The sequence below is a fragment of the Doryrhamphus excisus genome, chromosome 10 (assembly GCF_030265055.1).
Source record: "Doryrhamphus excisus isolate RoL2022-K1 chromosome 10, RoL_Dexc_1.0, whole genome shotgun sequence".
NCBI lineage: Eukaryota > Metazoa > Chordata > Actinopteri > Syngnathiformes > Syngnathidae > Doryrhamphus > Doryrhamphus excisus.
Window position 1 is genome coordinate 15,142,012 of NC_080475.1, and position 16,773 is coordinate 15,158,784.

The 16,773-nt window shown below is 39.7% G+C and overlaps 1 protein-coding gene across 3 annotated transcripts in view; it reads left to right on the top strand.

The window, feature by feature from the left end:
- Nucleotides 1-16,773, top strand: part of soga1 (suppressor of glucose, autophagy associated 1) — a 44,671-nt gene that overhangs the window by 13,365 nt on the left and 14,533 nt on the right. For 2 of the 3 annotated variants that reach the window (XM_058084257.1, XM_058084259.1), the window contains exons 5-10: nucleotides 10,285-10,350; nucleotides 11,229-11,399; nucleotides 11,566-11,719; nucleotides 13,082-13,637; nucleotides 14,563-14,839; nucleotides 15,740-15,946. In XM_058084257.1, the coding sequence (XP_057940240.1) occupies nucleotides 10,285-10,350; nucleotides 11,229-11,399; nucleotides 11,566-11,719; nucleotides 13,082-13,637; nucleotides 14,563-14,839; nucleotides 15,740-15,946 (1,431 nt within the window). The remainder of the gene's footprint in view (nucleotides 1-10,284; nucleotides 10,351-11,228; nucleotides 11,400-11,565; nucleotides 11,720-13,081; nucleotides 13,638-14,562; nucleotides 14,840-15,739; nucleotides 15,947-16,773) is intronic. The other variant, XM_058084258.1, reaches the window with a different exon arrangement.

Here is a 16,773-nt window from a genome sequence, read left to right on the forward strand (position 1 = left end):
ACATACTGCATATTATTTCGGGATTTTGCTAGTCTTTGTCCATTTTTCTCTCTCCTCCTTATATGATCATCATAAGCCACTTGAAGGTCATTCAGGGGGAGGTGCCTCCTATCTTTGTGTGTGTGTGTGTGTGTGTGTCTACATGTTGATTTAAGATTACCCCATCATTGATAAGGTCATCTGTCCGCTTCGGTATATGAACCGATGTATGAGTGTCATTATATTCACATCGTGGTGAGGGTCACACTGGGGGGGTGTCAGGTGTCAGGTTGTGAGGGGCAGGGTGGACCTTCAGCGGTAACACTACCAACATGTATGAATTTGGTGTACTCAGCATTGGGGATGTTATGCTGCCGATACACTAGTGAAATTGTCTGATACTGATAACGATCACATACATACAGTGTAAATCTTTAAATGTACTACTGGGGTCATGTACTTAGAGGTCACCAAGCAACATTGGAGGAATATTGTCAATGAAAATGGTGTTCAAGTGTACTTATTTTTTATTTAATATTAATATTTCTTGTAATGTTCTTAGGCTGCACAGCGGTTGAGTGGTTAGCGCGCAGACCTCACAGCTAGAAGACTAAGGTTCAGTTCCACCCTCGGCCATCTTTGTGTGGGGTTTGCATGTTCTCCCCGTGCATGCGTGGGTTTTCTCCGGGTATTCCGGTTTCTTCCCACATTCCAAAAACATGCTAGGTTAATTGGCGACTCCAAATTGTCCATAGGTATGAATGTGAGTGTGAATGGTTGTTTGTCTATATGTGCCCTGTGATTGGCTGGCCACCAGTCCAGGGTGTACCCCGCCTCTCGCCGGAAGACAGCTGGGATAGGCTCCAGCACCCCCGCGACCCTCGTAAGGAAAAGCGGTAGAAAATGAATGAATGAATAATGTGCTTAAAAGACATTATTGAATAATAAATAACAGCACCAAAACTATTTACTAAAAGTTTAAAACACAACCATGAAGGATTCTTATTTACTTCTATATGTGTACTTTACTAAGTAAGGCTCTCTCTGTGGAGGAAATGGTTTCCTGTATTATCTGACTTCCAGGAAGTGCCGCCTATTGTTCGGAGCAAGATTAGGGACGTGGGGACGAGAGTAGCTGCAGGCTTTTCTGGGCAGCTTTTACAAGTTGTGATGTTGGTGGGCAACATGGTGTGTTCAAAACCCATAAAAACATGCATGTTTTTATGCATGTCGGTTGTGATGTTAGTGATTTCCTAGCGATCCACAAAGCTGCGTGTGATGTCTCCAGGGGTACATGTGTTGTTAAATGGGTCAGAGCATCAAAGCAGCTGAATTTTAACTGGGTCAGAGTGATTGATTGGACCGAAGAAAGTCTATAAAGGTCCTGTGTTACTGATGGCGATTATTAAAGAGATTGCAGTTACCGATGCTGTAGAAAACCGCGAAAACTAAAATACTAAAGCTACTTACTTACCATTGAGAGATGTCTTGAAGTAACCGCTTTTCTTGAGAAACTTCGGACTGTCCAGTCCCTACTTCCGGATTCGATTCGGAATCCAACACATATGGTTGAATGTTAGAAGCCACATATAAAAGGATACATCGCCATTTATTATGAACTCCGATACTGTTCGCGAATGTGGTCTTGGGGGTTTCAGTACTTCTTTCTGATGTCATGAAATGTGCTTGTCTGGTCACGTGTGTCGTGTGTGCTAGAGGCATATAATACACAAAAGTACACATAAAAGGCAATAATAGTAATTCTACACTGCCATCATCATGATATTCCCTTTCCTATTTATGTTCTTCCTTTGTTTGGAGTCTCGCTTTCTCCCTCCTCTCTTCTCTTCACCCCTCCCCCTTTTGAATTTCTCCTCCCAATCCTCCCACCCTCTGTGTTGTGACATCATCATTTCGCTGCTGTGGCATGCCGGGAACAGGAAGTGGAGACGTGGAAAAAGAGGAGCTGGCACACCGTCCTTCTGTTGTTGCTAAGCTGGCTGCAGCCCCATAGCTCCCCTAGAGGTGTTGTGTGTGTTGCTATAGTAACCCTGCAATGTGATGTCCCACAGCAGCTGGTAGGGAGGGGAAGAGCTGTGGACTATTCCACTTTGCATGGAATGTTGCATTAATATCCGATTAAAAGACTCAGGAATCTCTTTATTTACATTAACAATTATAATACATTAAATGGCGGCATTATTGGAAGACATTACCCGTACAGGAAATATGTATTTGTAAGGTCAGAGGTCATGCTGTTGGATGAGACAGGAAGTGAAAATGAACAAAAATATCATCCCTGCTTTGCAGCTATAAACCACTCTTCCGCTGTGTGTCTTTGGGAATTTGTATCCATTCATCCAGAATGGTGAGGTCAGAGGTCGCTTATGTTGAACCTGCTGCATCAGCATCTCTCTTCTGGCTCATTTACAGCAAATTCGTCCAAGCATGCATTAAGGACACTGTTCCTCCAATTGCTTCTAAAGGAATTCCTATGTAGTGTTGCTTTAAATGTGTCCTTGAGTATGTAAATGTGTATCTACTAGTCTGCATTATTATTATTATCCTAACTGTTCAATTATGTAACAGGGATGAAAGGACATGAGAAACAAAAAGCGCTCTTCTCTGGCTTTTCGTGTTCCTCTCCTGTCACGGATGACTAGATTATATGAAAGATGCTGAGTGGTGTCGGTGGTTGGCTGTGATTGGATCAGGAGGAGCTGATTAATCTCCCTTTTACTGAGAACATTTTGTACCTGGGTTTCACTGTTGATATTCTGCTGTCCGCTGCAAAAAATGCTCCAGACATTTGTTAGTGCCAGAGCATTCATTCATTCATTCATTCATTCTTCTTCTTTGCTCACGAGTGTCGCGGGGGTTGCTGGAGCCTATCCCAGCTGTCTTCAGACGAGAGGCGGGGTACACCTTGGACTGGTCGCCAGCCAATCACAGGACACATATAGACAAACAACCATTCACACTCACATTCATACCTATGGACAATTTGGAGTCACCAATTAACCTAGCATGTTTTTGGAATGTGGGAGGAAACCGGGGTACCTGGAGAAATTGAACTCGGGAACTCCTAGCTGTGAGGCCTGCGCGTTAACCACTCAACCACCGTGCAGCCCATGAATTATATAATTCATTCATTCATTCATTCATTTTCTACCGCTTTTTCCACACGAGGGTCGCGGGGGGTGCTGGAGCCTATCCCAGCTGTCTTCAGGCGAGAGGCGGGGTACACCCTGGACTGGTGGCCAGCCAATCACAGGGCACATATAGACAAACAACCATTCACACTCACATTCATACCTATGGACAATTTGGAGTCGCCAATTAACCTAGCATGTTTTTGGAATGTGGGAGGAAACCGGAGTACTCGGAGTAAAAAAAACATAATATTAATATTTTTTATATAATAATAAATAATATATAATAATAATAAATTAATTTCCATAAGATACAGGATTCCATATGAATATGCTTGTAGTTGCATCATGCAAAACCTGTTTAGGACCTGATAATCAGCCAAAGGTGGCATCCGTGTGGTTCTCCTGTACCCTCCTCCCTTTTTGTTCATTGGTCTTTCCCAACAAGTCTTCAGTAAAGGTAAAAGTGATGTAAAATGATCATTTATCCATTTCAATTATCATTTATATGTGTTCACATTTTTGGGTGTCGAACTAATGCAGACCTCCCAACGTGTACAATCTGATCGTACTATAGTACTAATTGCATCTTGAATACGCTTGTTCAGTCTGTAGGACTTCAGTCTGCAAGGGGGGGGGCATGAATTTAACACACACACATACATATGCTTCCGTATAGAGTAGAGTACAGTACATAACAGATGGAGAATATGCTGCAGGAGAAGCTTTTGTTGTGTGTCCATGTTCTTCCCCACATATGGTATGTTGGCAGCTCATATGCCTGCAGTGAATAGAACAGGGCAGTGGAAGATGGGGGGTGTTTCAAGACACTCCCGTGGCAATTTAGTGGAACATCATGACAGGTTATATATATGATCTTTTTATAGGTGGACTATTTACTAGTAACGTGAGTTAAGTTTATTTAGTCATGTTTATTGAAAATGGTAATGGTTTAATTTCATTTGAACATGCATCAGATTACAATTGAGTGCATCACATAATCAGTTCACAGTTCCACATGTCCAAAAGGAGTAGGAAGAAGCAAAGCTTATTAAATCCTACCCCTCCATCTGGTGCTTTTACAATCAGTAACTGTTCCATTTGTTCACTTCCTGCTTTCCCAATATAGTTTTTTTTTTTTTTTGTCACGTACCGAAGTACAAGGTGATATGACCATCCAATGACATAATGGGTATCATAGTAAGTGTCAATATAGTGATATATATAGCACATCATGACTGGTTCAAGACTCTTCATCCTTGTATTTAGCAAACATCAACTGCTTGTATTGTTTCTTGAATTGGCTCATCGTTGTGCATTGTTTGAGTTCCTTACTCAATCCATTCCATAGTTTGATTCCACATACTGAAATGCTATGGCTTTTTAACGTAGTCCTAGCATATAAGTGTTTCAAATGTAGTTCTTCCATGAGATCATATTTCTCCTCTCTTGTAGAGAAGTACTGGATGACATTTTTATTTTTATTTTTATTGTTATTTTTATTTTTTTTAATAATTGGTTATTTTTAGCCTCATGCATTATTTTAGCTGTTTGAAGATTAACTATATCAGCAAGTTTAGGTATTTGTGATTTTAGAAATAAGGAGTTAGTATGTTCTCTGTAGGCGGCATTATGAATTATCCTTACTGACCTTTTTTGCAGTACATTTAGCGAGTTAAGATTGCTTTTATAGTTATTAGCCCATATTTCCACACAATAAGTAAGATATGGTAGAACCAGAGAGCAATAAAGAGTGTGGAGTGATTTCTGATTGAGAACTAATGCCATATTTCATATGTACATCCTCCCCAGCGTGTTATGTTTTATAACATCAGCACATTGTCTCCTTTTTTGTGACTTCCTTTGACCCTCCGAAAATCAATCCTTTCCAGACTCCTCCTTCTTCATGTCTTTAACTTCTCCCTTCTTCTTCCCGCTGTCCTTTTCATTAATATGCTGCCATCAGGCTGGCTTGGTGTCAGCCCGCTGAAGCTGTCGCCATGGTAACGCTTTTGGGTCTGCAGTTATCGAGAGCGGTTTTGTTGGAGAGTGGGGGTGTAAATGTGTGCCCTCTTTCCGTCCCCTGCATTTCCTTTTGTTGACTTAATGTTAACATATGACTTAATCATAACAGATATGATGCTATATTCATTCCATCTTTGAGTCAGAAAGATATTCTCTGAGCACTGTGCCCCCAACTCTTGCCATACTAAGGGAGGGTCACTTCACATTGGAGATGCAGACCAATCAGTGTTACATCATGTCAGCATTTATGAGGGGGAAAAACTCTCAAAAGCACCAGATGCATCATGCTTCTGCAGTACATTTCATAACTGATATTAATAGCAAACTTCAGCACTTCAGCTCCCGAGTCCGATGGAGGATTTTCATTAAGCTTGCAGTAAATCATTGACAGGAAATCCATCTAAATGCAAGTAATGAAAGGGTTCATTTTTTGCAATTCCGCTACGCAAGCGAGCAAGTATTTTTTTTTGTTGTATTTTTTGTTTGAAATCCGCCCTTGTCACGTAAACGTCTACACAGACACAGACAGATGATATGCTGTGATGTGTTAGCCAGTTTTTTTTTCCTGGCATTAGACTTGTTTTACATTTGCCAATTGCATGCGGAATAACAGAACACAATTGAGCATTTGTAGTTGAAGGCAAATTAATTTTAGATGTGATATAGCGTCCCTGCAGACACAGCCTCAGTGTTGATGGTATATTACAGTTGTATGTTTTCATCTGCGGCACTTGCAGGGCTGTTAGAATGTTTTCACACTGTGCAGTATCGCATGAGAACAGACATGCACTTGCACAACTGAGCAGAGCTGACATTAGCCACGTTTACATGGACCCAAATATTCCAATTGCATTCGGCTTATTTGCTCAAACGGAAAGAATGTAACCTTTGTATACACCTCATTCCGAAAGAAAAGTGCCAATCCGAATGAATATATAATCGGATTCACGGGGGGTGGAATATTCCTTTCCCCAATCCGATTGAGGTATATTGTGGTGTTTTTCTTCTTCTGTTGTTTATTGGCGGTTGGCAAGCAGCTTTCGTGTGCATTACTGCCATCTGTGGAACAGAATCTAAACACTTCTATTCGCCATTCACAAGTCCAGTTTTATATAAAAAAAAAAATTAAATATCAAATAAAAATATAAAAAATAAAATATATATAAATATAATATTATAAATATAAATATAATATAAATATAATATTAATAAATAATAAATTAATAAAATATTAGCAAGAATGAATTTGATCTTTTCCTGTTTAAATTTATGCGATGAGTTCTTTCAGCGCATGCTCAGATATGACGTAACATGCAGCTCGAGATGTTCTTCAGTTTTAAAAATGGAGGCGAGCAATCGGCACTGGACTGCTGCGGAAAGTTTTTTTTGATCCGAACAAAATTCAAGACTGGACGAATGAAAAACTGGCAATACGGAGTTATTCCAACAAGTGAAAGAAAAATTCGGGGAAGTCGGTATCACGAGATGTTGATGTTTACGTTTTACTGCGTATGCCCCATTGACTATTCTGGTTGATTATAGCGGCGCATGTAGACAAGAGATTGGAATATTCCTTTCCATGTATACCATTGTTTTCGGGAAGGTCATTCGGAAAGATACCATTCGGAAAGAGAAAAACTCCTCATGTAAACGTGGCTAATGTTGCTGTTGCTGTTGCTGTCGGCGGGTCTGCTTAATATTGTTACTGTAATTACTATTGTGTTAAGTAGAGTTTAAAGGGACCCTTTAAGGAAGCCTGCCCCTCTGTGACATCACAAAGGAATAGTTTTACCACGCCTTTTGAAACAGAGCGTTTCAAAAAAAAAAAATTTGATCGTGATCAATTGCATTTTGTCCATAGTTAACTCACAATTAATCACATTTAATCACAGATAGAAATAAGTTTTTATCTATAATAAGTAGGGGAAATCTTGGTGGTAAACAATTTGGTGTATAACTACAACGATAATTACATCAAATTTTATGTAAAATAATATCAATTTGGGCCATTATTTAAAAAAATACAGTCAGCAAGCATATTTTTGTATGACTATTTTTCTTTATTATTGGGATATTAGCTCTTAAACGCGGCCAGAAAAAAAAAATAATGAAACTGAGCGTTTTGAGCCATCCCAAATTTCTTTCAGGGCTCACTTCCAAATGTGCAAACCTCATTATCTGAAACTCTGGCATCGTTTAACAGGAGAATACAACATTGAGATCCTCTGCTCTGATTAGTTGTTGTCTTTGTTAGCAGCACTGGTGCAATCTAATTATCTTCTTCACCTTCATCCCTCATCTGTGCTTCTATCCATCTTTCTTACACACACACAGTAGCAATTGCTGGTTACACAACCCCAGTGCGAGGTGTGCTGTGCAGACTCTTTGTTCCCAGACCAGACACCACGGAGTGTGTGTCTGCATGCGCTTCACATCAATTTTCCTGCCAGCAAGCCACACTCTGGTGGTGCACGTACACAAACACACACATTTCACCGCTTCTTTTCCCACCGCCTCATCTCCTCTGATCTCATCTTTGCCTCTTGTTGGAAGAATATCACCACCTAAAATAGTCTCAGATTAACTTGGACTTGGTGACAAAAATCCCAGAAATAAAATGCAGCAACTTTCAAAGCCACAAAAAATACCAGTTGGGAACTAAATTCATGAAAAAGATACAGTCAGTGGCTGTTAAATGTTGAAATATGAATGTGCAATAATGTGCAAGTCTAGCTGTTTTCTAGTAACTGTATACTTGAAGGCAATATGAGAAGCACATACTGCATATGTGTGCTTGTATATCATGAATAATGAATGTAGTAGAATCTTTCTTGGATATTGTACATAATCGTACATAACCTTAGTTTCCATTATTAATTTGTTCCAAACGTTACAATAAACATTGAAGCCATTTTTCCCAAAGAAAATCATTTAAATCCGATTACCGTATTTTCTGGATTATAAATCGCTCGGAGTATAAATTGCATCTCTGTTTTCTTAACACCTTTTTTGGAACATTACCTTCATTGATTTCTTTTTTTGTTATTGTTTTGCATCAGTTTGTCAGGATGCCTCCACGAAGAGGTGTTCAGGGCACGTTCAACTGGTAGGAGGCCTTGGATACGTTGGAGAGACTGTCTCTTAACTGGCCTGAGAAAACCTGTTTTAGATGCAAACGGTACATGTACCTGTACTGTACACACAATATTTCCACAAACTGGGAGATAATAAATCCTCCCAGAATGTTTATCTAATACCGGATTCTCAAACAAAACTCCCTGAAAGCCTCATTTCTGCATATGCTCCAGTTTCTCTTGCAGTCCCTGAGAGCCCAGAGCATGAATATTGCAGGGTTTACACATCCTTTTGAAGAGCTTCTACATACAGTGTATATCCTTGTACAGTATGTTGCATAATCAAGTCAATGTTGTGTTCTCAACTGTGGTTGTTGTGTAAGTGTTTTATAAATAAAGTTGGTATGGTATGGTGTATATTCCTTACCAGCCAGCCTTTTATGGGACATTCAATGATGTAAGTCCAGCGTCATCATTAATAGATTCTGCCTTCATATTCCTCATCTGGAAGCCTGATCAAGTCGTTCCAACAATGTTAGTTGGACTTGCAGACACAATCGATGCTTCCCATTAACAGGCAGCCTTATTGATGGGCTGGGTAAGTGCCGTAGACTGTCGCCACAGTGATAAACAGGCCTTAAAGTGGTGGAGGGCCAAAAGGGAATTTGGTACAGTATATAGGAAGAGAAGAACAATGTATTTGATGGTTAGCACCCTCAAACAATTCAGTTATTGTTTATATTATTGCTTTGTGTCAATGAAGAACTTCATGCTCTGTTCTCCTTGTGTCATGAGGCATTCAGGCGCAGTAGAAATTGTGAGTGTCAGGAGCTCATTCAGTCATTCATTCATTTTTTACCGCTTATCCTCACACGGGTCGCAGGGGGTGCTGGAGCCTATCCTAGCTATCTTCAGGCGAGAGGCGGGGTACACCCTGGACTGGTGGCCAGCCAATCACAGGGCACATATAGACAAACAACCATTCACACTCACATTCATACCTATGGACAATTTGGAGTCGCCAATTAACCTAGCATGTTTTTTTGGAATGTGGGAGGAAACTGGAGTACCCGGAGAAAACCCACGCATGCAAACTCCACACAGACATGGCCGAGGGTGGAATTGAACTCTGGTCTCCTAGCTGTGAGGCCTGCGTGCTAACCACTCTGTCGCCGTGCAGCCCGGTGCTAATTGTCGACAATTGACAATGTGCGTACCACTGAGGGTATGCGTACGCCGCTTTGGGAGCTAAATAACCTCTACTATGTTTTTAATTTCATTATCTGTCCTTCCTTTCCCTCCCTCTATTTTCCTCTTTTGTTATTGTTCACTGCAGAGTGTCTTGTTACCATGGAAACACACAGAGCCATGATAAGCTGGCTCTGCAGCTGTAGTGAACCAGGGATGATGATGATTTATGAAAGTGTAAGCACGCTGTATGAAAACAGATCATGAGCAACTTTTTTGCTTGACTTAATCGGGTTTTATCTCTAAATGTGACATTTTCTTTGCTTTTACATATTTATATACTTTTACATATTTACTATACTTTTACTATTTATATACATTCTGTTATGCTTGCATTTGAGCTGTGATGCAGAGGGAATGTAATCCAGCTGTGATTCCTCGGATTATTATGATGGGTTATTGCTCTCTGGTGGTAAACTAAACATCACCATGGTGATGTTGGTCGTCTCCATAGCAATGACGTGCACCAAAGAAGCTGTGTAACTCGATATGTGCTGTGGTTATATGCTGTGTATACACGTGGATGGAAAACACCTGGATCACTCCATCACTAAGAGTTCCTCTCTACACTGTCTTTTACATTTTCTACCAAAACTACACAGTACAAACGTAACATCAGTATCGTGACATCACTACTATTAACAAAACAAGGGAAAATAGTGATGACTCAGAAGCACAAAGCGTGAATTTGGATGAGTTTGAATATCAACTGTTTATTATGATTTGAGGTTAATGTAGTAGTGATTAAATATATTCACAATATGGCTGCCCTTGTCTCATCTATGTGTCTCTCTGCTCTCTTGCAGAATGCCCAGAAGAAAAGAGGCGCTCGACCAACCAATAACAAACCTGACAAGAAGCTTGGTCCACAGGTAACACACACACACACACACACACACTACTACCTGCTCAATAAGATAAATGGTGTGTCCCCAGTAAATAAACCTTAAAAGACAATTGGCCATGCAGAGAAATATTGCTCTAATTGGTAATTTATCATGGAGTAATTGTGTTCGTATATATTGCAATAAATGTGTTTCCTATGGGAGCTGTGTGGTGGGCGTACAGGAAGTGGCAGTAGCCCATTTTATTACGATGATTATTATTATGATGATAATTTGGATTTTGATATTGTACATACTGTTACATAATTCAAACCGGCAATAAAAGCCTGTTGTTTTGGCAATCAAGTCTGGTGCTGGGCGGCACGGTGGACGAGTGGTTAGCATGCAGACCTCACAGGTAGGAGACCAGGGTTCAATTCCACCCTCGGCCATCTCTGTGTGGAGTTAGCATGTTCTCCCTGTGCATGCGTGGGTTTTCTCCGGGTACTCCGGTTTCCTCCCACATTCCAAAAACATGCTAGGTTAATTAGCAACTCCAAATTGTCCATAGGTATGAATGTGAGTGTGAATGGTTGTTTGTCTATATGTGCCCTGTGATTGGCTGGCGACCAGTCCAGGGTGTACCCCGCCTCTCGCCCGAAGACAGCTGGGATAGGCTCCAGCACCCCCGCGACCCTCGTGAGGAAAAGCGGTAGAGAATGAATTAATGAATGAAAGTCTGGTGCTTGTGTGTCATCAGTACTGAGACGGATGAACAATGGCTGGGTCATGCTTTTTTATTTTAATTTGATAAAATAATCTGAATTAAAGAGATACATTTAACAGAAAGACAAAGATAGACTCTCTAAATGGCAACATTTGGATCATTGGATTTCTGTCTTTTTCCATTTTTTATGTCATCCCAGCAGGAGGACAGCTCAGACCTGAAATGTCAACTCCATTTTGCTAAAGAGGAATCAGCCCTCATGTGCAAGAAGCTAACCAAGCTTGTGAAGGACAGCGAGGCCATGAAGGAGGAACTGGCTAAATTCAGGTCCTTGTATGGGGATGTTGATGCCTCCATCACCGTGGAGGAGGTATTCATTTGGCATTTGACTTTGAAAAAGATTTATGAACCCTGTATTTGTTACCAACAACAACTGTATAAATTGTGCATCTAATTTTACAATTCAAATACTTCTAAAATATGATGTATACAATAAGACCTGATTAATGAATATAATTGTATTGAATCCCTGTCAGGTTGCTGACTCCCCCCACACTCGTGAGGCAGAGGTCAGAGTTCACCTGAAGCTGGTAGAAGAAGAAGCTAACCTGCTGAGTCGACGCATCGTGGAGTTGGAGGTGGAGAACAGGGGCCTCCGAGCTGAGATGGAGGACATGAAAGCACCACAAGGTAGGTACAACATTGTAACATTTTAACATTAACATTTAACATTTTAAGTACCTGGAACCTGGAAGCGGATTGAAATTATCATCAAAGGGATTATACCCAGTGGCATATATTGTGGTGATCTACACCTGAAATGCCCTCGAGTATGTAGTACATCTTTTTTAAATGTTCAATGAGCTCCCAAAATAGTGTATTGGAATTGTGCTTCTCATCAGCCTTTTGAAGTCATCAATTAAGTCTTTCAAACGTGAACTGAACAAATGTGAGAGATTTTTCACATTTCACATTCGATGAACGTGCTCTAGAAGAGTGTGTGTGTGTCTATTATTTTCTGTTAACCAACTTTCCCCCTCTTCAAACAGCTAAAATAATGCATAAGACTAAAAATAACCAATTCCCTAAAAATGTCATCCAATACTTCTCTACAAGAGAGGAGAAATATGATCTCAGGGAAGAACTACATTTGAAACACTTCTATGCTAGGACTACGTTAAAAAGCCATAGCATTTCAGTATGTGGAATCAAACTATGGAATGGATTGAGTAAGGAAGTCAAACAATGCACAACAATGAGCCAATTCAAGAAACAATACAAGCAGTTGATGTTTGCTAAATACAAGGATGAAGAGTCTTGAACCAGTCATGATGTGCTATATATATCACTATATTGACACTTACTATGGTACCCATTATGTCATTGGATGGTCAAAATCACCTCGTACTTCGGTACGTGACAAAAAACAAAAAATACATTAAAATTCAAATTCAAATTAAAAAATAAATAAATAAAAAATAAATAAAAATTTATGAAAATAAAAAAATAAAAATAAAAAAATGAACAAAAATAAAAATAAAAATGTATAAAAATAAAAATAAATTAGGAAAGCAGGAAGTGAACAAATGTAACAGTTACTGATTGTAAAAGTACCAGATGGAGGGGTAGGATTTAATAAGCTTTGCTTCTTCCTACTCCTTTTGGACATGTGGAACTGTGAACTGATTATGTGATTGTAATCAATTGTAATCTGATGCATGTTCAAATCAAATAAAACCATTACCATTACCATTTCAACTTTTAACTTACAAACTGGCAATATGACTTGCAAGTCGGATGTCTTAGTTGAAATAAATAATAAATAAAAATAAAATTATAGTTTAAAGTGCTCCTGAAAAAAGGGACATGAGAACATACAGCTGATAGTATAACACTTTTACAGATACAAAAGTGTGTGTGTTAAATATATGTTCTGTGGCCCAACGGACAATTTTGTTAACTCGATGCGACCCACAAGTCCGTATATTTACCCACCATTACCATTACCATTACCATTACCATTGTCGTGTAAAATCTTCTGCTCTTCCTCAGATGGGCCTCAAGAACTCAATATGGCTAGCGGGGGTCCAGGGTCAGCCCCATTTGTCAGCGGAAGCGCTTCCTCGTCATCTGAAAACATCATGGAACTCCAGAGGCACCTCCAATTTGTAGAGGAGGAGGCGGAGCTTCTGAGGAGATCGCTGATTGAGATGGAGGAACAGAACAAGCTCTTGATGAATGAAATCAACCGCTATAAATCTGAACTGCCTCCACCGACAGCATCCTTATCTTCCAACACCGCGGTGGTGTCGCTGTCGGAGAGACTGCTCCACGATGGAGTTCTTCACTCCGTGCAAGGGGAGGGAGCCGTTCTCATCAGCCCGGATGTTTCCCCCCAGCAGGAGGAACTCAGAGTAGCTCATCTTCAGATCGGAGAACTGAGCGGGAAGGTGAAAAAGCTGCAGTACGAGAACAGAGTACTGCTGTCCAACTTGCAGCGTTGTGACCTGGCTTCCTACCCAGCTCCTTCCTTGTCCTCCTCGTCCTTAAGAGTGTCACTGGAGACGGATGAAGAAGCTGGAGACTCAGCGGAGTGTCTCCCCAACAGGTGGTGTCATGCTGATATTATTGCTTATTACCAAATGCACAAACATCATTAACTGAAAAAGCGTCACATTTCAATACAAGATTATTGTACTGATTTTTGTACCGATTTATTTATTTTTATTTTTATTTTTATTTTTATTTTTATTTTTATTTTTATTTTTATTTTTATTTTTATTTTTATTTTTATTTTTATTTTTATTTTTATTTTTATTTTTATTTTTATTTTTATTTTTATTTTTATTTTTATTTTTAGTTTTAGTTTTATTTTTATTTTTATTTTTATTTTTATTTTTATTTTTATTTTTATTTTTATTTTTCACATTTATTCTCTTTTTATTTACAACATATTGCGCAACTGCAGGGTCTTGAGACGCATGCTAACTCGCAAACTAGAGAGCTAGCGACCTAAACGATAGCCTTCAAGTTATTTCCTTTAAACTTAAATAACCAAAAACTTACCACTTCCACACGGATAGGGAGGATAACTATTAACAGTTATTTAACCTTTAACATGAACATTAATCAAACGTAATAATTTTTTCTGGGTACATGATACCATACAGCATCCATATCAAACTTGCGCGGGCCGCATTAACATTAAACTTTCATATCAAGGCGGGGGCCTCAAACTAGTGTCCTGCGGGCCACATTTGGCCCGCGGGCCGCATGTTTGAGACCCCTGATTTAGACGCTCTGTTATGAACTGAACTGAACTGTTATGTATGCGCAAAAAAGGAGTTATACAAGTAATTCATAGTAAAAGTTGAAAATATGTGGTCGTGCAGAAAGTGCACACTGGAGTAGAAGTCATTTTTGCATGCAGGTCTTTTGCATAGTGTCGATGTATAAAGTGGGTGTATGTCAGCATTAAGGTGAAATGAAATAACCCATTTATAACCAACCATGTTTCTCCTTTTTCCTTTCAGTCCACCACATCGCAAAGAGCCGCTCGGGGTCGAGAACGACTCGCGGGGTGATTCCGAGCACAAAAACAACATTCCAGAAACAAAAGGCTCCCAGTTTGGCCTCCTCGGATTAAAGGACCATGATGCTTTGCTCATAATGAGGGACCAGGCCCGTTTAGTTTCCACTGCGATACAACTCCTGACTGCTCCGGAGTCCAACTGCCTGTCATCATCGACATCCATCTATCACAAGGCGGCAGAGTCATGTGACCTGGAGAAACCTCAACATCACTGCCAGGTCGATACCCGACGCATCACTAGCCACGTATACATGGACCCAAATAGTCCAATTCCATTTGGTTTATTTGCTCAAACGGAAAGAATGTAACCTTTGTATACACCTCATTCCAAAGGAAAAGTGCCAATCCGAATGAATACTATATAATCGGATTCACAGGGGTGGAATATTCCTTTCCCCAATCCGATTGAAGTATCTTGTACCCGCTCAATCGGAAAGTTGTCAGGGTGCGTTCTTTCAGCTGTGACGTAACACTCAGACGTCTCTCAGGTTTTGAAAATGGCGGTGAGCCGTCATCACTGGACTACAGCGGAAAGTTAAACGTTAAACTAAACATTCAAGGCGCAGACCTCACAGCTAGGAGACCAGGGTTCAATCCCACCCTCGGGCATCTCTGTGTGGGTTTTCTCCGGGTACTCCGGTTTCCTCCCACATTCCAAAAACATGCTAGGTTAATTGGCCACTCCAAATTGTCCATAGGTATGAATGTGAGTGTGAATGGTTGTTTGTCTATATGTGCCCTGTGATTGGCTGACCACCAGTCCAGAGTGTACCCCGCCTCCTGAAGACAGCTGGGATAGGCTCCAACACCAACAGGATAAGCGGTAGAAAATGAATGAATGAATGAAAAAGCGTAGCAACTGTCCCAACAACCGTGGTCATCACACTCTCGTCCGCCATCTTCGATGAATCACGTGATGTCGATGTTTACGTTTTACTGCCCCATTGACTATTCCGTTTGATTATAGCGGTGCATGTAGACAGGAGATTGGAATATTCCTTTCCATGTATACACTGTTTTCTGGTACGTCATTCGGAAAGAGGAAAATCTCATGTAAACATGGCTACTGTTACACTGCGTCATGACCGATGTCAGTTACTGTGCTCTGTTACCAACAGATCTCCGAGCTTTCCGACCTGGCAGACCGACCTCTTGTCGGGGCTCTGACCAGCAGGCTCCAAGCCCTCCACGGCCAGCTGCAGGTCTTTGTGGAGCGTGTCGACAGCTTGGGTAAATCCTCACTGGCCGGGGGTGAGAGCCCGCCTCCCTCGACTTCACCTTCCTCTAAAGACGAGCACAATGCACCAAAGACTATCGCTGAGAAGGTAAAAGACGTTCACTGCAACTCCTTAACCTTCCTTTTCATTTTCTTCTTATTTTTAAGCATAATGCATTTTCAGTTTTTTGCACTTGCTGATCACAACTATCTCCAAATCCTTTCTCATTATTGGAATGGATTTACAATGAATACTCAAATCTGACTCAACGTAGAAATGATCCGTTCTTTTAGGATTTATTCATATCCAAAACAATAAAACTTTCTAGAAGTCAGATTTGAGCCTCTTTCTGTGTTGAATCACAACCTAACCCAATTTGTTTTTTTGCTGCTGTAGGCCTCAAATGGAGAGTATTTGTTCTATGATTGAATATTACATATTCATATAATAATATGAAAATGTTTGGGCACCCCTCAATATTTTTCTTTATGAATCACAAGTTGTTGGTATCAACCATTTCAGTTAAATATATCACATAGCAGATGACCACTATGTTCCTCAGATTTGAACCTTTTTTCTTATTAGCCCGCAACACATGACAAAAATATAATTTCACAAAAAAGTTTATGAGAATAAACCATGTTAATCATAATCATATTATCAAAATTGATGGCATTTTAATAGCATATGAAATATTATATATATACATATATATATTAAATTATATTATTATGTATTAAAGTATAGTGAATATATATTATATATATAAAAGATGTTATTTTTTCAAGTCGTTATATGTAACAAATGATAAATTTTTGTAAAATGAAGTTGTGGGAAATGTTTAATATTATGGGAATAAAGTCAAAATATTAGGGAAATAAAGTAATAATATTATGTGAAAAAATGTGAAAAATGAACAAAAAACTGCATGAATT